Below are 23524 nucleotides of genomic sequence, written 5' to 3'. Positions count from 1 at the left end.
TTCACGCACACCTGCCTCAGACCCTTGTCACTTCCTGAAGGAGCTCATATTTTATTCAACCTCTACCCAGTGATTTTTTTTAAAATTCTGAAGCAACTCTAGCTGGAAATATTTTAAGTATTTAAAGGCTGCACATGAAACATGAGTAATGCCAGTGATGACAAAGGAGCCATAGCAAACTTAGTTCGAGCCTCTCCGTAGCCTGGTGGGAACTGTGACAGTCTGAGTATACGTGGGCCTTTGTGGCAGCTACCAGTCTACAAAAAGTGACTATCATGGAAGGATGAACATACAGTTCCTAGATGTTAAGTGGAAGTGGTCTGATGTCAATCAGAAGAGATTAGTTGAGTCTGGTAGAATGCACGGGAGAAGAGTTTGGAGAAGCAGAGTAGAGGCTCTGAGGAATGTGCTGGCGCTCCACCAGGCTCTGTGACTGACCATCAGATATGAATTTTACATATTCAGTGATAGGCTCTTATTGCCAGTGGTGATGCCAAAGATCAAAGATACAAAAGGATGGGCCAGATTATTGCACAGGCACTAATGTTGAAACCTTCTGAGTCATGACTCTTGACAGTGACTGCATAAAGAGCTCTATTCTAGTTGGAGAAATCAGTAAAAATACTCAAATTGTATGTAAATGCAATCCAGGAGCCATCCTTGATTTCTCTCTGTGCTTACATTGGTTTCTCTCCTCATCTTGATAAATGGTACCACCTCGTCCAGTTGCCGGTAACTAGGAGTCATCGTTGACTCTCCTTCCCTCACTGTGCTCCTTGATCCAACCCATCAGCAAGTTTTATTGATTCTAGCCTCAAAATGCATCTTTCACTACAGTGGTACCTTTGTTGTAATAAGTAAATCTGCACAGACCCATCATGGTCTCCTGGAGGCCACAGTTTACACTAGGGTTCACTTTTGGTGTTGAACATTCTATGGCTCTAAACAATTGTATGATGACACGTATCCACCATTATAGTATCATGCGGAGTAGTTTCATTGCCCTAAAAATTTTCTGTGCTCTGCCTAAGTCATCTATCCCTCTCTCTCACCCCTGGAAACCACTGATCTTTTTACTGTCTCCATAGTTTTGCCTTTGCCGGAATGTTATAGTTAGAATCCTACAGTGTAGCCTTTTCAGACTGGTTTCTTTCACTTCACAATATGCATTTACAATCCCTCCATGTCTTTTCATGGTTTAATTGCTTATTTCTTTTTAGCTCCAAACACTGTTCCGTTGTGTTCCATGCCACACCTCGTTTATCCCTTCACCTACTGCCTATGTCAGGTTTCGGCAATTTTGAATAAAGCTGCAGTGAAGATCCGTGTGCAGGTTTTTGTGAGGACATACTTTCTGAGCTCTTCTGGATAAATACCAGGGAGCACAGTTGTTGGATCAGTGGAAAAGGAGGTTTAGTTTTGTAAAAAACTGCAAAATAGCTTCCAGAATGGCTGGTTTTGTGCTGGTCTCAGCCTGTCAATAACCAGTGTTGTGGTTAGATCAACCCATGGTTCTTATTGTTCCTGCAAGTTGCCCCTCCATGCCCCTCCATGACAGCTATCAGGAGACTTAAATAAAGGTTTACCACTTACATAACCTGTTAATTACATAGCACATCTGGGGCCACCTAATGAGGTTGAGGGGAGAGGGGAAGACACAGGCCTGGGGTACTGCTTTTACTAGGGTCCAGGTGAGGGCCCAAGGCTTCATAGGTGCACTCTTTACTGGTGAATTTGAAACATAAGAGCAGGGATTTAAAGCAGTGAAAGAGGAAGAGCAAAAAATAAAACAAAAACAAGTAGCCAAGATGATCGGTTGTTGAGATCAACCAAGCTCTCTAAAACAAAGAAAGCACAGGTGGGAGGCAGCCTGGCTCTTTCTCCAGTGGTGTAGCTAAAGAGGCATTGCTTTGAGATAGCAGTCTTTGAAATGAGTGCCTCTTTGAACAGGTTGGTTGCTAGTTCACCAAAGACTCAATCAGTCAAAAAAAGAAAGAAAAAAAAAAACCTATTAGGGGCTCCACTACAAGGCTATACCGATTTGCATTCCCACCAGCAAGGAATGAGAGCGCTGGCCCTGGTGCATCTGATGTTGTCAGGACTCTGGATCCTGGCTCTTGTAGTAAGTGTGTAGTGGTATTTAAATTTTGCTTTAGTTTGCAATTCCCTAATGACACAAGATGTGTACCATCTTTTCATACACCCGTTTGCCATGTGTGTATCTTCTTCAGTGAGGTGTCTGTTCAGACAGTTTGCCCATTTTTTAATTGGGTTGCTCATTTTCTCATTGTTGAGTTTTTAGAGTTCTTTGTATATTCATATGCTTGTCTTCATTGGACATACCCTTTGCAAGTGTTTCCCAGTCTGGCTTATCTTTCATGGAACAGAAGTTTTTCATTTTAGTGAAGTCTGGCTTACCAGTGATTTCTCACATGGACTGTGCTTTTGTTGTTGAATATAAAAAATGACCACCAAACTCAGGCCACCTAGATTTTCACCTATGCTTATCTTCTAGGGAGGTTATAGGCTAGCATTTCACATGTAGGTCTGTGATCTGTCTGGAGTTAATTTTTGTTAATTTTTATTTAAAAATATAAATCATATCAAGTCACTTCCCTTAGGAACTCCACTTCTCTGTAGGCTTACCTTACCGTGACCGTGGTAGACTTCCCTTAGCTCATTACCCTGACCAGTGTCCACAGCTCCAAGTCATCGTGGTATATTTCCCTCCCCTCTGCTGCTGGAGCCTTCATTCTCTCCGTGGACTCCCAGAATTTGTTCACAGCCTATACCGAAGTGTAACTATATAATCCAGAACCTGTGTTGCACAAATAAGACTGAGTAGTAATCAAACGAGTAAATATTATAGAGGAGATTGAATGGAAGGAATTCCAGAGTAGTTACCTTAAACAACCTCCTTCACATACAGCATTTAGTAAGCCCTACTGACCCAAAAACCGAAATAAAAGCTTCAATTCGATGTTTAAAAAAAAAATATATCCTGAAGTAGAACACTCTAGAACCTGTAATCACTTTATGTAAGAGTGAGGAATCGTTTTCACTGTGGTACAATACGTGACGAATTGAACTTTTAAAACTTGTTCTGTGTTACAAAATGGCAAATCTTCCCCAGTAACTGAATCACATTTGAGCCAATAACTATTCAAAATATTTCAATTCAATATTCAGAACCTCACTTTTTCCCAGAATCGTATCTTTTTTCCTAATTTCCAGGACTATGGATCTCTCTTATTATCAGTTCTGTTTGCCACCTCATTCTTAAATCTCCATTCATTTGTCATTGAGGACATGGTTTTGCCCAATTTCACTTCAGGTACTGGGACTGAATTAAAGAAAGTGGTTTTCCGTGATTGTCTTCACGCTGCTCTTCACTGAAGAGTCCTTAAGTCTTCCTTGTTTTCCTGAGGACAGTGTGCCTTCTGCCACAACTAATAATGGCATTTTGCCATGACAGGAACTGAGTGGTACTCAGATTCTTTTAAGTAAAATCAGCGATGAAACCAAAATTTCAGCTCTGTTTTGCAACTCATTAAGACACTGACATGAACGCTATGGCAGTAATATTTCTCAATAATGTGATCCTTTTGCTACTTCAGGAATGGATTCCAAGGCATTAAATTCTACTTTTTAATAAGTAATGTTGTAGTACTGTCACAGCATAGCTGAATTCTGTTGAATAAATATACCTTTGGATCGCTCAAAATAAGTTATGATTCTTTTCCAGGCCAGTGTAAATATTACTTCATTATTATTCCTTAAATTGAATGATACTGTGAACTTCGTATTATACCTGGCCAGCAGTACATATTTGAACATTCTTTATGGAGTGCTTACTCGGTAGTGATTATGTTATTTATATCTCATTGGGAAGCTGTGTTTAGGAGTGCATAAAACCAAGTTAGGCATCACATTTTGCGTGAATCTGGTGCCAGCTAGTGGTACAAGTTATATATGCCTTAAAAGGATGACTGCCTTTTTAAAATAACCAAAGACCACATGCTCTTATAGGGATCAAATTTGCTCAAATACTAAAAATATATATATTTATCTGCCATGTTGGTGAGAACCAAGAGGATGGCCATAACAAGGGGTGTAGGAGACGTTCTGTTGCCTCACGCCCACGCCAGCTTCTCTCCGGTCCTGCGCTCCCACATGGTGCTGATGCGCATTGTAGTATCCTCCTTACATTAGGAGATAATACATCCGTCCTTGTATTTCACCATTTATCACAAAGTCTGACAATTAGATGCAGAAATAAATATTTTTCAATAAATAATAAATGGTCTCTTCTCCAGCTCATGGTAGGACGTGCCTTCCCTTTGCTCCAAATCACATCCTCCTTATTCCCCCTCTTAACATAAAGAAGATCCCTGTGGTCTGTCTTGGCACACTCCGCTCTTGATGAATCGGTAAGAGCTTAAAGAATTTCGGTGCTTCACCTTCCTCGTGGACTGAGGCTTACAGGTGGAAGGTAGCACGGAAATGGAAATCTAAAAGGAAATGAAGACACTTGAATACTGCTTTAATATTTTCAAAACATGACTTTGCTACATCTCGATCAATGATTGTGAATCCTGGCTGCATAACAGAATCACTGGGGGTCTTTTAAAAAATACTCAGGCCATAACCAGCCATAGAAAAATCAAATTGGAACATCAGATCGTCATCAGTCTGATGCTGGGGTAGCTAAAGTGAGAGGCTCCGTGTCAGTAAATCCAGCCCACCCATGCGGGTGCCCTTTCTCCCACACGGCCAAGCAGACCATGGTGCTAAACCAGCTGTTTCCATCTAGATACACAACCAAATTTGTCATTTATTTAAGATTTTAGTGCAGAGTGTGTGTGTGTGTGTGTGTGTGTGTGTGTGTGTGTATTTCTGTGTTTGTGGTATATATAGTTCATATGCAACATACATAAGGAGAAAAATCAAGAGAAAAGGCTTTCCTTGCCTACTTGCTCATCCCGTACACTATTATAGTGGAATTCTGTCCCAGTGGCTGTACTGTCAGGACAGTCTTAAGAAAATGCCCCACATCCTCATTATAGCAGAGTCCGTGCCCTTGCCTGCCAGTGAGGGTAGAGAACAGCTTATTTCTGGAATCACAGCAGCGCTGCCTTTTTACCCTCCCCATCCCACAACATCCCAAGGATGAAGAAATCTTTTTCCACATTCACAGTTTCTCTGGAGTCACTTTCAAGTGTATCTGACGTTTTCATGATCTTGCCGTCTGTGGGGGAAATAGAGAAACTGAGCAGAGCTGTACAACATAATACCTTTGACTCGTACCCGAGATCCCTATATCCGGTACCAGGACTTGAAAGCTGGCGAAACACAGTCTCTATATAACCACTTACTTCCGGTCACTTCTAGAGACTAAGTGATATCTGAGGACCTTTCTAGATAGAAGGTCTCCTGTATTCCTGACACTCCTTTCTTCTTTTTTTTTTTTTAATTTGTATTACTGTGCTTCATTTATTATTCTCACCCTTGATAACAGTGCTTCTATTAGAGCTATTATTTTTTTTTTCCAATTTATTTATTTTCAGAAAAACAGTATTCATTATTTTTTCACCACACCCAGTGCTCCATGCAAGCTGTGCCCTCTATAATACCCACCACCTGGTACCCCAACCTCCCACCCCCCCGCCCCTTTCTTCTTTTTCCTGATTTGTCATCTCTCTCCCCTCCCTCTCCCTCCTCCCTGCTCTTTTTCCTCCCCTTCTCACCCCTACCTGCCCTTGCTCTCTTCTTCCTCCTTCCCCCCCTCCTCCAAATACAAAGGAAGCTTTACCGCTCTCTCTTTCTGTGCAACAGAACAATAAATCCGGCAAAATGATCCTCTTGAGGTCGTCAGAGAACCAGTAGCAGGCTGCCCACACTCCCATTCTATTATTATTATTATTAATACTGTTGTTAATTATTAACTGTTAACTAATTATAATGTTATTAATTATTATTATTAATATTTATCTATATTACTAATATTTCTAGTACCCTGATTTCACAAATCGTTGTAAAAAAAAATATATTCATTCTGGGATTTGAGTTAGGTCAATGGAGGGTAAGTTTCCCAACTTGGGAAGCAAACAGCCGTTCATTAGCAGTGCCACCTCACACAGAGGGGCATCTGAGCAGGGCTGTGTGTGGGTACCAGCTGGGCTATCATCCACTTAATCTTTGGACACCTTTGCTCTGAGTCTGTTGGCTTAGTAACTACTAATGTCAACATCCACTTTCATGGGCGAAGCCCATGCATTTCTTTTGTTTCTGGATGTTATTTGAGAATGTTATCTGAAGTCCTTTTTTGCAAGGAGTGAGAGTATAATGAATGTTTTTAATGGGCCTGCGGAAAGACTTACCAGGGACGTGGACGGCAAGTCGTTAACGCACGGATCAAAAACTTACTCTCAAAGATTCCTTTGTCTCTCTGTTTTTCATTTCCAGCCCGGATGTGTAAATACCACTGAAGTGGACATCAAGAAGTCATCCAGAATGAGAAACCCACACAAAACACGGAAGGTAATACTCACGTTGGCTGAGCTGATCTTGGTGTGGGTTGTACTGTTTGGAGGACATCAGTCATGAAAACCTTTTGCCCACTTCATGGAGTATCTCTAGCATCTTCCTTGCTTTTCCTTGTTCCTTGGCTAGAAGAAAATCTGGGAACTCAAGCCCTGGTCTTTTGCCCGTCCGTCTGTCCTGAGGAAGTCTCCCATCATGGTTCTCCAGCAGACGCACGCAGGTCACTGTGATGGGGGCAAAGATGCTGAGGGCGCATCTTCTCTCCGTTGGAGGGAAGGACCATCAGCAGAGAAAGGCTTCTCTTTCAGAGCCCAGAGGATGAGGAAACGCAGACGGAGATTATCTGAGAAAAAGTGATGTGGATGAGAGAAGGGTATTTTTAGAGAAAATTATGAGCAGAGAAGGGCCATGATAAAGACATATAACTATAGGATTTGTATGAGGATCCCCTTTTGACAGTGGAATTTTGTAACACAACCATAAGATAATTGTTGAATGTCCATTTGGTGTGTGTTATGTGAGAGGACACATAACAAACAAACAAAAAGCTGTCCTAAATTCAGTGGCATTTTAAATAATCTCTTGAAAATACATAGCAGTAGTAACTCCCTGTTTTTTTTTCCAATTTATTTATTTTCAGAAAAACAGTATTCATTATTTTTTCACCACACCCAGTGCTCCATGCAAGCCGTGCCCTCTATAATACCCACCACCTGTTTTTTAAAGTAACACATACACACAGAAAGCATTTTTATTCAATCCATGAAAAGTAAGACTTTCTGGGCTGAGGACGCAGAGCAGAGTTGGCACCACTGGATTAAAGCATTGCACAAAGCTCAAGACCTTCCTTTTGTGGCTTTTTCCTTATATAGCGTTAGGGTTTTCCAGTAGGCACGAAACTTTTTTTTTTTATTTCTTGTTGTCTTTTTCCTTGCATCCCTAGAAATAGAAACATCAGTTTCAGAGGCCCCCATATGATCCAAGTAACTTTGCTTTCTTTTAAGTCAGTTCACCTTGATGTCAGGATAAAGAAGCCACAGGAAAAGTGCCACTAAACCCACTCAGGTGTGGCGCTCCAAAGCTTCTCCTCTAGGAGCGCTCCGAGAGAGAGAGGCAAAGCCAGACCAAACCAGGCGTGTGGGCCCTGCTCTCCTGTGGCTGGCCACGCCACTTCCATGCTCTGCGCGCAGCACGGCCTCGGCGCAATGCGGACTGGTTTTGTGCTGAGGAACGGCATTCAGAGCTGTAACCATCTCCAAAAAGCACCTTTAGCCCCCCAAACTGCTTCCGAATTTTGAAGAATTACTTCCCATAATACCTTACTTCTGCCAAGCTTTCCCAACAGACACCAAGTGAGATGGGCTCTGACTCGGAAGAGAAAGCATGTGGATGACAGACAGGACTTAACGGTAATCAAGCCGCCATTTCCACCGTGTTCCTAATGGTACCCGGTACGGATGTCTCACCAGGGCTACACACGGCATCGTGCTTTTTGAGAACTTGAAAAGCTTTAGTTGGCAATGGTGGGCTCGCACCCATCAGCCCTCACTTAATGATGGGAAACCATCAGGCCTAGCAAGGTGGAATTCTGCTGAGACGGACTCGCTGGGCTCTGTCTCAGTTGTGGTCTGATTTCCTGTGAATCGATAATGGTAGAACTGCAGGCCCAGATAAAAAAAATCCTGAAGAATGCTACAGCAAGTAGCGTGTGTTCCCTTGTCTTCAACAATTGGAGGATGCTGATTTTTTTTTTTAAACTTTTGGAGATATATATATGTAGTTTCTCAGAGTCAGAAGTGTTGAATTTGCTAGAATCTTCTCAGATCAGGTTATTTTACATAGAAGGTCATGGGACTCTAAGTCCCATACTGGCTTGTCTTGTAGAATTAGGACCACTGCTCCATTAACTCCTACTTGCTTAATTACTGGAATGACCCATCCCATCGGATGTGACAAGGCTCTCCGTTATGCCAAGTGTGTACTGGTTCTCAGATACTCGATGGTAAGGGGGACAGGCATGACCGTGCTCCCACAGCTCATGGCCTCATGGGAGTGGGCACACTGAACAAGCAGACAAATGTCTCTACACCTGTAACCCTGTCATTGTGTTAAGTGGCATCTATTAGTCTGCTCAAGCGACCAGAACGAAATGCCACAACTTCGGTGGCTTACATAACGGGAATTTATTCACTCACGGTTCTGGAGACTAGAAGTCCTGGATCAAGTTGGGGTTTTGGTGAGAGCTCTCTTCCTGGCTTGTGGACAGCTGCCTTCCTGCAGCCTGCGTCCTCACATGGCAGAGACGGCTCTGGCGTCTGTCCCTCTTGTAAGGACACCAGCGCCATAGGATTAGGGTCCTCCTGCCCCATGACCTCCTTTAACCTTGACTCCCTCCGTAGAGACCCCATCTCCATGTACGGTCACAGCGGAGATTAGGGTTCCAACTGAGTTTCAGGGGGATGCAACTCAGCCCATAGCATGATACCAAGGGAATTGGAATGATTTGGGATTCTAAATCACCACCCCATTTTATTACCAAAAAGTACACGGCAGACAACAAACTGTCCGTCTCCACAGTTCTGATCTTGTGGAGTGGGCGGTTCTGTGGGCTTGCAAGCCTTAGACAGAAATGGCAGAGGCCAGCCTGTCCTTGAAAACCGTCTTTGCCCTCCACGGTGAATCAGACTGTCCTTTGCTCCTTCTCCTAGTGGTGTGACCACTCTCTGTCTGAAACTTCTGCTGGTGAGGTGGAACGCCTGGATCTTCATTCATTTTTGCCAGCAGATGCTCGCCTTAGCGAGAGAGCCGCTGTTCATTTCTTTGGCAGTCAGCCCTAGTACTATTTCTCGTGATTATATATCATCCCAAGAATAAGGGACCCAGGAACTCCCTAAGGCAATAATCCATCATATGTACCTAAAGAAAACCAGGGATTGGAATGCTATTTAATTGTTGAATTTCAATATGTTTATCAAATGTGAAAAGAAGGCTTAGAAGTACATCTGATTTGAGATATTTTAAAGTATTTAGGATCTGTCAGTTTTTTAAATCTGTCCTTGCTAAACTACAAAAAGTAGGCGGAATATATTTCCTGACGTCTCTCTGAAGGAATGATAATGTAGCATCGCCAGAGAGAAATCAGCCTAATCTAGGCAAAATGTTAAGGGCCGCCGTGTGCCGGATTTCCTTCAGTCTCTTTCTAAAACTATAATTATAATAGGTCAAGCAGGCGGTGTGTCAGTCGGGGTTCCCCAGAGGGGGCAGGAAGGAAAGACAGAGACAGACAGAGGGAGAGAGAGAGAGAGATTTATTTGAAGAAATTGTCTCATGCAGTTGTGGAGGTTTGCCAAGCCCAAACCTGATGAGGTCGGCCAGGCTAGGGTCCCAGGGAAGCATTGCTGTCCGCTGACAAAATTCCCTCTGGCCTGGAGGGAGTCTTTGTGTTGGGTCCAAGCTTTCACCTGATTGAATGAGGCCCACCCACATTATGGAGGGTTATTGGCTGTATTCAGAGTCTGCTGATATACATTTCAATCTCATTCAAAAACATCCTCAAAGAAATATCCAGATAACATTTGAGGCAATATCTGAGCACCGCGGCCCCGCCAGCGTGACACATAAAATTGACTGTCACAGGATGGACCCTTCTGTAGGACAGTAGAGAGAGGGGCCCTCGGACAACACAAAACCTGAGGAAAAGGAGAAAAGCACTTGTATGTACATGACTAACCCCACACCTTGGATTGCTTCCTATAACTTCAGGACCCATATTTCAAAACAAAAGTAAGCGGTTTCTTGTCTCATGACTTTTCTCTGTCGCTTTCATTTAGACATTAAGACACTTCATATTTTAGGTAATAGCTAATGGGCACATTCTGGAGGAACAGGTAGGAAATTCATGACTAAATGTCTGGTTTTTCTGCTTTGAATGCAGTGGCTATTTATACATAAAGCTGTTTATACATAAAAAATTGGCATTTCCTCACTTGTATATGCATAATGTGGAAGTTTAATTTTAACAGAAGAAATGACTTGTGCCTTAGAGTAACACAGAAGGGTTTTAAGTAAGAAGTACAGGCAAGTGGCAGGCAGCGTTCTGCTCAGTATAGCAAAACTCCGGGAATATTCTAAACCCTTGGGAGGCGGCAGGACAGTTAACAGCCCCGGAAGTCACAGACCCAGGGCCTCCTCAGGGTTCTCTCACTCTCCTGGGCCTCCTTTTCTCTGTGCACTGGCTTCCTCCACACAGCAGCAGACGTGGTCACAATCTGTTCTCTGGTGGAGCTGAGCAATCCAGAAGGAAGAGAAGAATACCCCTCCCTCCACCACCAGTTGGAAAGGTCCCCGAGATTTCCCTCCACAAAGACAGGCTAAAAAGCTTCCTGTGTACTCTTGACTTTCTGGTTTCAAGTACCCCACTCCATCCCACCCGCCAAAGATAAAAGTAGGAGAGCGTTTTCTTAGACTTCCTCTAAGATGTGAAGGGAAATGACCTATGAACAGGTTTTGAAGAAAGTCCCATCTGTTTCACTTTATGAATAACTTACGCAGGGTTCATGTGGATGGTACCCTATGTGAGAAAAACGGGGTCAGGCACCCTGAACTTAAAGAAACGGACGTACTCCTTACATCAGAGCATCTTGATTGGTAATTAGCTTTGCTAACAGCTCAAAATGGATCCTAATTGGTTAATTTTATTTTCCCTACTGAGAGAATGTCATGTCCCTTCCCCTCCAGTCCTACCTGTTTCTAGTGGGCTCTACTCCGCCCACTCTAGGTCAACATTTTAATATATTTCCTTTTTCTAAAAAAAGAAATTCAAAACCTTTTACATTTCAGTGATCCTCAGAACTTGTCTGCCAAGATAGGATCGATTTCCTTCCCTCCTCTGTCCCTAAAATAAGCCGTGGACATAAAACTTCATTATTCATGGCCATTTTCACTGTGGCCAGGAATCAAAGTTAAAAGCTATCATTGGTCCCCAGAAAATCAAAGGCGCCGTGACTGATGAAAGAGAGAACTCATGATGTTTACCTGCCTGAAGCAGGAAATGCCGTAGTAACCTCACAGCCCTTAGCGAGGCTGCTGGAGGGCTGCTTTCAACACCACCTCCCAGGGACTCGGTTCTCACATCGACCTCCCTGGGCCAGTGTGCGAGGCATGCATACCGAAACCATCCAAGAAATGTGGAGACAGAAGATAGCTTCTAGATCAGTTTAATTCTATGACACCATAAAGTGCAGTATTTTTCTGGCAGTCTTTTTAATTATTTTTAATCTTAAGCAAATATTTACTTTTAAAACAGTCCGCGCTCTTACCTTATAAGCATTTTTTGCTTGAGTGTAGATTCTTATTAAGAACTTAAGTAATTAAATGAAGATAAATAAGAATGCAGCATTCAAGCCTTAGAGTCTTTTTGTTTTCTTTATAAAAAATTATTGTAATACCACTGAAAATGTCCACATTGATTGTCTACAATTATTGAGTAATTGGTGTTCTTTCACTTGCCTAATTAAAAAAAAGTCAACCTCAACAGTTACTCCAGAGTTCAAAGTTCAGATATGACTATCAGTAGTTCACATGGGCCTTTTCTGTTTCTTTGGTGGAAATTAAGTCTCCTGTACTTCAGGCCCTGTGCTCCTATTAACATCTTCTTTCCTAACTCTTACACAGTTTTAGTAGTGTGTTTGTTTGTGTGATTATTTGTGTAACATGTTTCCCCTCCACTAAGCTGTGAGTTCTAAGGCAGGAGAAAACATATCTTTGTTTACTTCTATATTCCTAATGCTCAGCATTATATCCAGTATATACTAGGTGTTCAAGACAGGTTGAATGAATAAATGAAAGAAAAAAAATTGAAGCCATCCAGCTCAGTCCTATGAATAATTACTTCACAGCGTATATGTGCTGCTCGTTGGGCTGAAATTGTTGCCCAGTGATAGACCCTGAGTTCTCAGAGGTTCTCAGAGGCTAGGTCAAGAGAGGGCAGATTGAAAGACTTACCAAAGATAGTCTACAGTGGTGGATTCAGGTAAGGTAAAGCCAAGCCAACATCTACTGAAGAAAGCCTAGGAGCCAAGTAATGGGGAGTTCCAAGAGGGAAATCAAGTCCATCCAGAGGGTCCAGGTAGAGAACCAACAGGTGAACATTAAGAAAAGACAGGGTCTGAGTGAAAATAGGTCCAGAACAAAACACATGTGAACTCAGAGATACTGGTGAGGTTGCTGAGCCTGAAAACCGGCCTGGTTGAACACGCAGATCTACCCTCTTCTGATTTCAAGAGTTTCTTCCAAACCTATCTGGTACCTTTAATTTTGTGGCCTCATGAAATTTTATTATGGCCTTATCTTTCATCCTCCTGTCCCAAGAAACAGTGCCCCATAGCTCATATTAAATCCTTTATTTTAAAATAGTAATTCTTTGATATTAAAGAAAAAGTTATTTGGCTTCTCCTTGAGTTGATATATGACATTGAAGATTTTTTTTTTTTTTTGTCTCTTTAAGTCTCTGGATCTTTATTAGCCCTTACTAAGAATAGGTCTTTATTTTTTTTTTAAGATTTAATTTATTAGAGAGAGGGAGAGAGAGAGAGAATGACCAGGGGGAAGGGCAGAGGGAGAAGCAGACTCCCCACTGAGCAGGAAGCCTGACCCAGGGCTCTGGGCTCAATTCCAGGACCTGCGACCATGACCTGAGCCGCAGGCAGGTGCTTACCCACCTGAGTCACCCAGGCACCCCCGTACTAGGTCCTTCTCAAAAAAGAATATTCCTAAGCAGTAGGTTTGACCTTTTAACAAGATACAAAAGAAGCCCTGGGGCATCAAGAATTCCAAAGTGAAAACTTTGGGATCACTGATGTTTGCAAAAGGCACCCGGTGGCACCAAATGGCAAGGCCGGAGTGGAGAGGGAGACATCCCCGCGCTGAGCTGGGAGAGCCGGCGCGCTCCGGGGCCTGATCACGCCCGCAGAGCCTGACCCAGCGAGGAGATGGTTAACCTAGTCTCTCGCCTCAGTGTTCCGTTCTGTAAAACTCAACTTATTTTCATTTTCTCTTGACTTATTAAATTTTTATTCTATTCTATATCCACCCCTATTTTATTCTGAAATCAGTGCTTACTAAATGTTACATAGTGTCATTGTTCCCCGAGTTCACGCTCCGTCCACCCCCAGATCTTGTGATCAGACTTACCACATTCTTTCCATATGATCAATTATTCGGTCAGAGTTAATCGTCTAACCACATATTTTTTCAAAGAGCTGTGCTCCTACTTTATATTCATATGATATTTATGATGGCAGTGCCTTTGAGTTTTAGTAAGCTTCATCAAATATGCAGCAAAGCTCTGACTTACCTTGCTGAATATACGACACGAAAATTCCCTTTTAGAAAGTCTGCGACTATAAATCATACTGTATCCTCACGCATTTCTTTTTTACTTTAATACAGTCTGTCTATGGTTTACAAAATGACATCAGAAGTCACAGCCCTACCCACACCCCCACCCCAGAAACGAAACCTCCAACAGAAGACGAGCTACAGCAACAGGTGGGTCAACCCGGGAAGCGCCGTGCGGTGAAGACGGCGGGGGCAGGGGCGGGGGTTTGCAAGAGGTCAGCGGTACGGTTGATTGCTTCACAGAGAAGGTTTGCAGGTAGAAGGGAGTGAAATCGCTTAATCTGAAGATACGTAGTTGCCTGGAAATGTATCAACGTATGGAGATGCTTTCCAAATCTCTTCACTCTTTAATTCCCCGAATCCTGTGTCCTCTGACCAATTTTTAAAAAGGACATGCAGTGATGTTTAGTTGTCTCTGTTTCAAGAGTTCTTTGTGCTCTGGAACTCTTCTGGAAGGGTGAGAAGGCAAGAACCTGGTGATGCCGAGTCACGTGTTTTATGTATCTGGTCATGTGACATGATCTTCAGCGAGTGTTTTTTCTTGTTCTTCTGGTACTGCTCTCCATAAGCCTCTCGAAGTTTCCCTCACTAACACTGGTGTACAGTTATGATACACATTATGTCTTGTTTCACTGATTGATCAATAGTTTTGGTTCCAAGTAACATTTCAACCCAAACACCAGTGTCTCTTAAATAATAGTGAAATCTCTTGATTGGCTTGGTCATGGGGTGTTTTCCCCCTTTTGATTCTTTTCCCCTAACATTTTACTGTGATATGGTTTATCAATAGTGTAACAGTACTTTTTCTAGTATATTTATAATCGTCATAAATGGGTAGTAATTTAGAGAGTTTCAAAGTTGCCCATATGTGATTAGGTCCACGTGTTTGTCCTGAAATGCTGATAAAATTATTCCCAAAACACATATCATCGATGATTTCTTGGGCTAGTATGAGGAAGTAGGATACTTTGAAATTATAGTACAAATAACAAATGTGTTTATTTTCTGAATTAAACATGGGGGGGATGATTCTGACTTGGTTATGCAATATGAATAAATGTTTACAATCTCTAGAACATTTTTAAATAAATTTACATTTTGTTAAAGCATGCAGAAAGTTCAGATTCATTGCTGTTCTAAAGTGATGCTGGCTATGTTTTTATTCAAACACTTTAATTTTTAGAGCTGTCTCATTTGATTTTTCAGATTTTGAAATTTACTTAGAATAAATACTTAGAATTGCCCAGTCTATCAGAATTTAGAGTTGAAAATTATGAGAATGTCACTACTTATTTAACTACTTCCTTAACTCTTTTCAGATTAAATACTGGCAAATACAGTTAGATAGACATCGGTTAAAAATGTCAAAAGTTGCTGATAGGTGAGTATTTCAAGATGGCCCTATAAATAAAAAAAATTTCATGTGACAGATGAGCTTAAAATGGAATCCTGTAGGAAATGTTATTTTGTTTTTCTGTTTTGTACATAGAAAACTTCCAAAGCCCTCTTCTGTCATAGTTTAAATGACAAAATGATCATTACAATCTTCAGTCTGTAGCGATCCAGTCCTGCGTTAGCCAGAATCAGATACAGAAGATAATTCCAAGGAGTTGAATTTTTCACTCCTGCTGAGAGAAATGAAGCTTTCAATTTATCAAGTTACTTTTTGGCAACTTAGATCTTCTCTGTAAATTCATCTTAACGTTCACACTTTTCAATGACTGCATGACTTCAGAATTTGAATTAAACACAGATTTTCGATATTTTCCTTTTCTTCATTTAAATTTGTTACTAATGGCACGCGTGTTCTTTACTTTGGAACATTGCCAAATCCTACCTCTCCAGCATCCTTCCTCTCCTCTCCAGCTTTTTCTTATTTCTTTTCTTAAGTACAGTTTTTTTTTAAGTTAGTGATTTCCCCTTTACCTAACTCCTGTAGATACTTTTGACAACAATTGCCTTTTAACTCGTTCTCCAAGTTGGCTAAAATCCGTTCAGCGGTAGGTGGTGGTTGGCCAAAGGTTGGAACTGGCTCTTAGCACAGCTTTTCACATGCCGACGCCTTCCATTTTGCTTCATTTGAATGGAGGGATGTTGCCTCACTTGGATCGGGCACGGGTAGATGTGGACCCTTAGCCACGTTTGCCTTCCAAGATGCACCATAAGCTGATGCATGGAAGTTACTGAAACGTAAAAATTGCTGTTAGATTTTACTCTATAAACAAGTAATTCCTCAGCCAGACCTTCTTATATTATGTTCCATATTTTGGGCTGAGTATAACCTCAGCCAGAAAAAACTAAAGAAGATGAAAATGTTTTTTTCTCTCTAGTCTGTTAAGTTACACGGAACAGTACTTAGACTATGACCCATTCCTTGTACCACCTGACCCTTCGAACCCATGGCTGTCTGACGATACTACTTTCTGGGAACTCGAAGCAAGGTATGTGACATTTTCTCCTCTTTTCAAAGATTTCACACTTATTTCAGGGTTTGGTTGAAATAGGAAGAATTCTGTAGCTGATAATTTAAGTTCAGTTTTACTCTGTGTCTCTATGTGCTCATGATACAAAGTTCTCATTCAAGGTAATAGTTTTTGAACCTTAGACACTTGCATCTGTGTCCAGATTTGCGTTTCCAGAGGACGGACACAAAGTGAGAGGGACAGGAGTTTCAGAATAGACTAGTCGGAGTTGAGATCTTTGGTTCTTGAAATATAGTGCATTGTTTTTAGCTTCTCTGAAAATGCACAAGGCCGCACAGGGCCACAAAGGCCCCATATTCAAGCAGAATGAATGCTGAATCCAGACTCAGTTAAGCCCGTACAAGTCTGCCCTTACACACTCACTTTTAAAACAAAATGAACTTACCACAAACACTCTCAGAGAATCTGACAAGAGACTGACTTCTTAAGCAAACCAAAGCATGATCTAAGACTTCCTGATTTCCTTCCTGAGAGCGGAAGACTCGGGTCACTGACATGGACAGAGTCATGAGAACGTGTCCCTCACTCGACAGAGTGAGGATTCTGTACTTAGTGGTATTGTACTAAACTGTTTATGGACCTTTCTGCCTTTTACCCCCATCCGGTGTTCTCAGATGTTTGACAAGCGCAGACTCTTCATGCATAAGTTCTAGACTTTATAGATGAGGGATCTGGGTTCCAGAATGTTGTGACTCAGCTAGGATTAGGTCACACGTTTCATCAACAGCAGACTCATTACCAGAATTGAGGCCTCTTGGTTCCCAATGCATTTTCCCCTAGTCCAGCCTGCCGCCTCGAGACAGCTTTTTTTTTTTTTTTCAAGATTTTATTTATTTATTTGACAGACAGAGATCACAAGTAGGCAGAGAGAGAGAGGAGGAAGCAGGCTCCCTACCAAGCAGAGAGCCCGATGCGGGGCTCGATTCCAGGACCCCGGGATCATGACCTGAGCAGAAGGCAGAGGCTTTAACCCACTGAGCCACCCAGGCGCCCCTCGAGACTGCTTTATATAGTGGCTAAGAAATGAGCTTTGAGGTCAGAATGTCTAGAATATTGCCCCTTCTTACCTGTCAGACACTGCAAAGTTATAACTCTCTTTGTACCTTGATTTCTTCATCTACATAGTGAGAACATAACAGGACTTGTCTCATAAAGTTGCGGGAAAAAATCTAAAAGAATCTCTTAGCGCCCAATGCTCAGGAAACATTAGACACCACTGTTAATCCCTAACATATACCTCAACAGGACTTCATGCAAAACCATCAGTCACAGATTTTTTTTTTCTGAAGGATATGTTAAAGATGGGAACTTCCCCGGGATATAGGATTCTGAGGGGAAATGTTATCACAAAATACAGAATTGGCAATGAATACATTTGGCTCTGTTTCACCTCCTACAGCAAAGAACCAAGCCAGCAGAGGGTAAAGCGATGGGGTTTTGGCATGGACGAAGCATTGAAAGACCCCGTTGGGAGAGAACAGTTCCTTAAATTTCTAGAGTCAGAATTCAGTTCAGAAAATTTAAGGTAAGACACATTGTTTGTATCTTATTCTCTGTCAGAGAGACTTACTGTAATACGTCTGGTTCTTTTACACAAAATAGACCAGTTACTCTCTTACCAACGTGATGATGATATGAACCCACTGAATTGCTGCCTCTTGATGGAGGGGAAAACGCTAACAAAGGCAGAAGCCTGTCCAGCATTATCAATCCCTTATAAGGTTTATTTTTACCCTATCTCTTGATCTTTTAAGTATATAATTTGATGCATTTGAAATGGAGTTTGTAAAGACGTGTAATCCTTGGACTGATGTTTGACAAAATGAGGAATGGCCGATAACATTTATGCAGCTAAATCATCCTTATTCATCGGTATTGATCTTCTTTGCATATTGCTTCCTAAGTAAGGTCTAGGAAAAGAGATCCGGGTGCCTACTAAATTAAAAATAACTTGGAACAAAACTATGGGCCAGTCCATCCACTTTGCACAGTTAAATTCAGCCTCAGGGTGGTTGGTATCCACACCACACCGAGCTGTTAGTAGAAAAGGGGTGTGCATTCCAGCCATCTGCTGTGAACATCATCCTTACTTATTTTTTGAAATTTTTCTAACTTGAGAGGCACCTGGAAATTGAATTTTTTCAATGTGAGACACTGCCGTGGATTTCAGTGGCCCTGCTTACGATCATTGAAGTGAGGGACAACTTTCCACTACATAAAAATGTTTGTCCGTGAACTCTTTCATTCCTTATTCTTTTGAAACATGATACCCTAATTGACTTTCCCAGGACTTGTGCAGTCCTGTGAGATTCATTTACAGAAAGGTCCCAGCGTTCGTTTATTTTCATTGGAACACTACGGCCCTAGGCACTGTCACATTCTTCTCAGATGACTGAAGGGATCCCAATTCCAAACCATTCGGAAATAATGGAGAACTTTGACAGATGGTCTGTGGGCTAAGCAAGACGACCACAGTCGGAACCTGGAGGAACGTGGTCGTACATGCTGCCGTCGTGAGTCACTGGGATGCAGTTTCCAGTGCTTTCAAGTTTATGGGAGCCCTTTCTGACAGGGTTTTTACAAGATCTGCAGTTGCTAAGGATTCTTTTTTACACTGAGGCCACGTCATCAATTATTAAGTGTAAGAATGCATTAGAAAATAGAGCAGAGAAAGAATATTTTTTTAGCCTTTTAGAAGATGGGGAAGTGGAATTTCCTCTAATTCTCTTAAGTTTTTAAATAAGGCTGACATCCTTGGGGTCACGATGAGGAAATAAACAAGGAATGAGCCTCACCAGGATCACCTCAGCAAATAAAAATGGCCCTAGTGGTAGATACAGAGAAGAAAAGAGATCCCAACACAAACTGGTGGTTAGTTAGCTCGGAGAAGCATAGAGGGATAGTCAACCCAGAGCTGGAGGTCAGCAAAGGCATCCCAGGGAAAATGGCTTTAGGCCGTGACCTGGATGTCTAGAGACAACCAGCCCCAAATTCCCCCCTCCCCACCCATTGAAAGAAAGAGGGAAGAAGTTTGGGCAAAGGAACGAGTGTGTGCAAACTCTGTTTCAAGGATGATGGACTGACTGTTGATTCTGTGTCCAAGCCTTGACCATTTCTCATCCCAATAATCCTACGCCACGCTAGTTGTCCAGCTAAGTCATTTCATACAGGAAATACAACATATTTTCCACGCGCATCATATTCTAATCATACCCCCTACCGCTGTGTGTCATATTTTGTGTTTACTATTTCTGACCATCACACATCTAATCATCACAACAGAAATGAAGTGTAAACATTCTTGCCCCATTTCCAGATAAGCAAAATATGTCTGGGGAAAGCTAATCCGCTTGTCTGAGTCAGATGGGCTAGTCATCGGCATCCTCGGCTTTCTGTACACCAGTACAGGCTACGTTCCATTGCTCCCCGCGTCTGAGCCCCATTTCTGCCACTTAGGCATCTGGTGGGACAGATGAAGAAAACAGAACAGTTCACTGGCAGGGCTGATTGAGCCTAAAGTCTCAGTGCTTCCTATCGGGCAGCTGCCTGTAAGCACCTGCTGTTTACACAGTGTAGACACTCAGATGAGCACTTTCTCCAAGTACTAAGACAGAAAACAAAGTCAAGAAATACTGCTTATCGATGCTTTCTTCTTCCTCAGATACAACCTCTGCTGCCCATTGGTGTGATTTTGCTCATTCCTTTTTCAGGCAGAGCACGCAGCAGAGCAGAAGTACCAAGTAAACATAGTAATGTGAGTTTTGTTGTGGGGCGTCTAAAAATATGTCAGGCACTCAAAAGTGCCTTTTACATAATTTACCTTATTTAATCTCATGGAACCCTAATGAGATAAACATTATCATCCCATTTTACAGATGAAGAACTCAACACAGGGGAACTCAAGACTCTAAGACATTGAGACACTTACTTCCTCAGATTCCAGTTAGCGCGTATTAGGGGTGTGGGAGCTTAGCAGAGCCTTTCCATTCTGCTAACTTATTATCGCACCTGCAGGGAGGCTGAGGATAAGGCGATGAAGGTCTTCCAGAGACGTTTGAGGGAGTGGTTATGAGCACGTGGTCTGCTGTGAATTACCCGACGGACAGACCCCAGCCCTGAAACTCATCTCAGTTACGATGCTCATAGTGGGCGGCCTTCAACAACGGACTTAATCTCCATATCCTCCATTGCCTTTTCTTGAAAATGGGGAAACCAACAGCACAGACCCTGGAGTTGTAGGGACTAGATGAGTTAGTAGAGCTGAACCACTTAGAACAGTGCCTGCACTTACGTGTTTGAGTAGATGTTGTGATTACTATCTCCTCAACCCTGTATTGATTGTTCTGTCCTTTCCTAGGACTCCCTTCTCCAGCCCAGTGCTTGCCCAGCAGAAGGTTCTTTGCTCTACACTTCCACACTGTCACTTGTGCTGTCCCTTGAGAGCCCCTCCTGGGCTTCCTCATATTAGGTCGCCATTTAAATGGTGTATCTTTTTTTCTAGTGGTTCTGTTCTTTGAGGACAGAAAAACTCTTTGGATCAAGGTGTTCGAAGCATGCTGGAATGAACCTGAATGAGCACTGATGACATCACTTATGCTCCCTCAGATGGCACATGGTATTCCTATTACATTGCACAATGTCCAAATCTCTTGTTTTTGGAGGAAATGAAGGTCTTGAGCCTTCCCTTCTGAAAGCAGTGACGGTAACTTCCTGTGTAAGACACTGTCTAAATCTGTTGTTACATACATGTGGTAAATAACAGTAAATCCACTGTTCCATACATGTACAGGAGAACGATCTCAAGAAACTGGAAACTCACTAGATTGGGTAATATTTGCTATTCTAACTCTAGTTCAACTGTTCTATTGCTTATTTCTGACTTTTCATTAGTGCCCAAGTTAAAACTTAATGATATGAAAGTTCTGCTGGTCATACACTTCTTAAGACTCTCGCTTGTCGCGACCTCCGTCTTTGTGGCCATCTGCCCATTTCATACATGACTACATCTGCCATTAGAGCGACAGTGGTCCATGTTGAGGATAACACAGACCTAGTAGTTCCTTTTTCATGTATTTTTTCATTTTAACAAATTATAATGTTACACGTATTCATCTTTTCAACATTATTTCTACTTCTAACCAAAACATGTAACACACAGCAAAATTTAAAGAAGTGAAACCCATTAATACCATGTGGCCCTTTATTATTAGGCTTTGCTATTTGCTCTAATCAATCAAAATATGTTCTGGTGTTCTTTCCTTAGAGTATGTATATTCTGTGCAGATGTATATAAAACGTATTTATAGATTTGGAAGAAAGTCAGTATATATTTGTTTTCTCAGAGCTTCTGAATTGCTATAAGGCCTCTGCACATTTAAACCTTTCAAACAATGACATGTGAAAGCTGGTTGCTTCTGCCATTCCATAACGCTCTGAATTAAATAGCCTAAAATCAGTTGCTCGCCCCAATTTCTCCATCTAGGGCCTTTTCTGATCTTGTGTCCAGTCCTCTGTTAATTCCAGGAAAGCTTCACTGTAATACCCTTGCCAGGTAGAGCAGAAAATCCTCTCCATACGAACCCTCATTGCTCAAATGGACAAAAGATTCACAGACGCCAGCAGAATCCCCACCTGTATCCCCCAAGCAGATGCTCTGTGTCCTCACGCTGATGCCCTGCAAACTCCTCTCCCTTTCCGATAAACGGTTCTTTGGCAGCGCTGTTTTCCTCTACTAAAAATTAGACTGTAAAGAATCAGGGCTCTGGGAGATCTGCTTTCAACAAAAAACACTTGAGAGATTGTTTTCCGGGTTTCCTTTGGAAAACTTGGATACGTTTGTCTACACCTCGTGGAAAGAAGGGCCGTCTCTTGGAAGTCCGCAGGAAGACGGAGCCCGGCCCTCCGCACTGTCGGGTCGGGCCGTGCCCGACACGGTCCGACCCGTCAGTGCGATGAGGACCTGCAGCTTGTGCGGCGTCACAGGGAGTGTCTGGTGTCTCGTTTTGCACAGATTCTGGCTAGCCGTGGAGGACCTGAAGAAAAGGCCTATTCGAGAAGTCCCTTCCCGAGTGCAGGAAATATGGCAAGAATTTCTGGCTCCCGGAGCCCCCAGCGCCATTAACTTGGATTCTAAGAGCTACGACAAAACCACCCAGAACGTGAAGGAGCCCGGGCGGTACACGTTCGAGGACGCTCAGGTCGGTGCGCGCGTGGGCCTCACAGGGAGTCACGAACGTGCTTCGTCGGCCCCGCGGCTACTTTGGCTTAATTTGCGTTTAAGTGGCAGCTAGGCTCAGCGTTTTCAATTTAGGTAACTGTACGTAAGATGACCCCAGTGGACTTAAAAAAAAAAAAAAAAAAACAGAGACACATTAAAATAGTCTCTAGAACCCGGGGATATCTTACCAATTTTGAAAGTTTTTACATGAAAATTTCTTGAAGGGGAATAGTTGAAGTATTTGAACACTTTCACTTCATTTTCCACTTCGTCACCCAGTATGTGAGAAAACACTTTTCTCAGGATGGCCCCACCTCAGGAGAACATATTTGAAATCTTCAGGTGTCTTCCAATGTGGAAATTCTAAGATTCTGACACTCCTAAGTCATTCATTACTACGGCTAGTCAGAACCAAACTAAAGCAGCTTAAATTAACATCACACCCAAGCCCAGTTTTGTCTTTGATGATGCAATGAAATAATAGATTGAGGCATGGATGAATTTTTCAAGTTTACTTTTTAATCTGTGACCAAAAAAGGGAAATTTAATTAAGATACTAACTTCCTAAGACAAGTTTATATTAAGATACTAATTTTCTTAGGTTTTTTTTTTTTTCAAACTGGACATAAGTGCCTCTTTGGACACAATCTGAATTTCCACTTTCTCTAAAAAAAATTATGCTCAAGAGAAAAATGAACTTGAAATGAGAGGATATTATTTTCCTAATGATGTGCTGAAACTGGCATTTAAGTTGGAACACACATACTTCTTAATTTCTTAAGACTTTCAGAGAAGAATAGTTCTAGAAAGCATGTTATTTTTCAGATAACCACGATACAAAAAAAAAAATACAGAAGATTTAGAGTAAGACACATATACACAC

General features: G+C 42.1%; 1 protein-coding gene across 4 annotated transcripts in view; it reads left to right on the top strand.

The window, feature by feature from the left end:
- Positions 1–23524, top strand: part of RGS7 (regulator of G protein signaling 7) — a 503370-nt gene that overhangs the window by 460382 nt on the left and 19464 nt on the right. For all 4 annotated transcript variants that reach the window (XM_044267012.1, XM_044267013.1, XM_044267014.1 and 1 more), the window contains 6 exons: positions 6466–6540; positions 13993–14091; positions 15261–15322; positions 16272–16382; positions 17824–17949; positions 22435–22621. In XM_044267012.1, the coding sequence (XP_044122947.1) occupies positions 6466–6540; positions 13993–14091; positions 15261–15322; positions 16272–16382; positions 17824–17949; positions 22435–22621 (660 nt within the window). The remainder of the gene's footprint in view (positions 1–6465; positions 6541–13992; positions 14092–15260; positions 15323–16271; positions 16383–17823; positions 17950–22434; positions 22622–23524) is intronic.

Source organism: Neovison vison, chromosome 10, assembly GCF_020171115.1.
Source record: "Neovison vison isolate M4711 chromosome 10, ASM_NN_V1, whole genome shotgun sequence".
Taxonomy (NCBI): domain Eukaryota; kingdom Metazoa; phylum Chordata; class Mammalia; order Carnivora; family Mustelidae; genus Neogale; species Neogale vison.
Note: the sequence above shows the minus strand (reverse complement) of the source record. Positions and strands in the feature narration are given on the sequence as shown.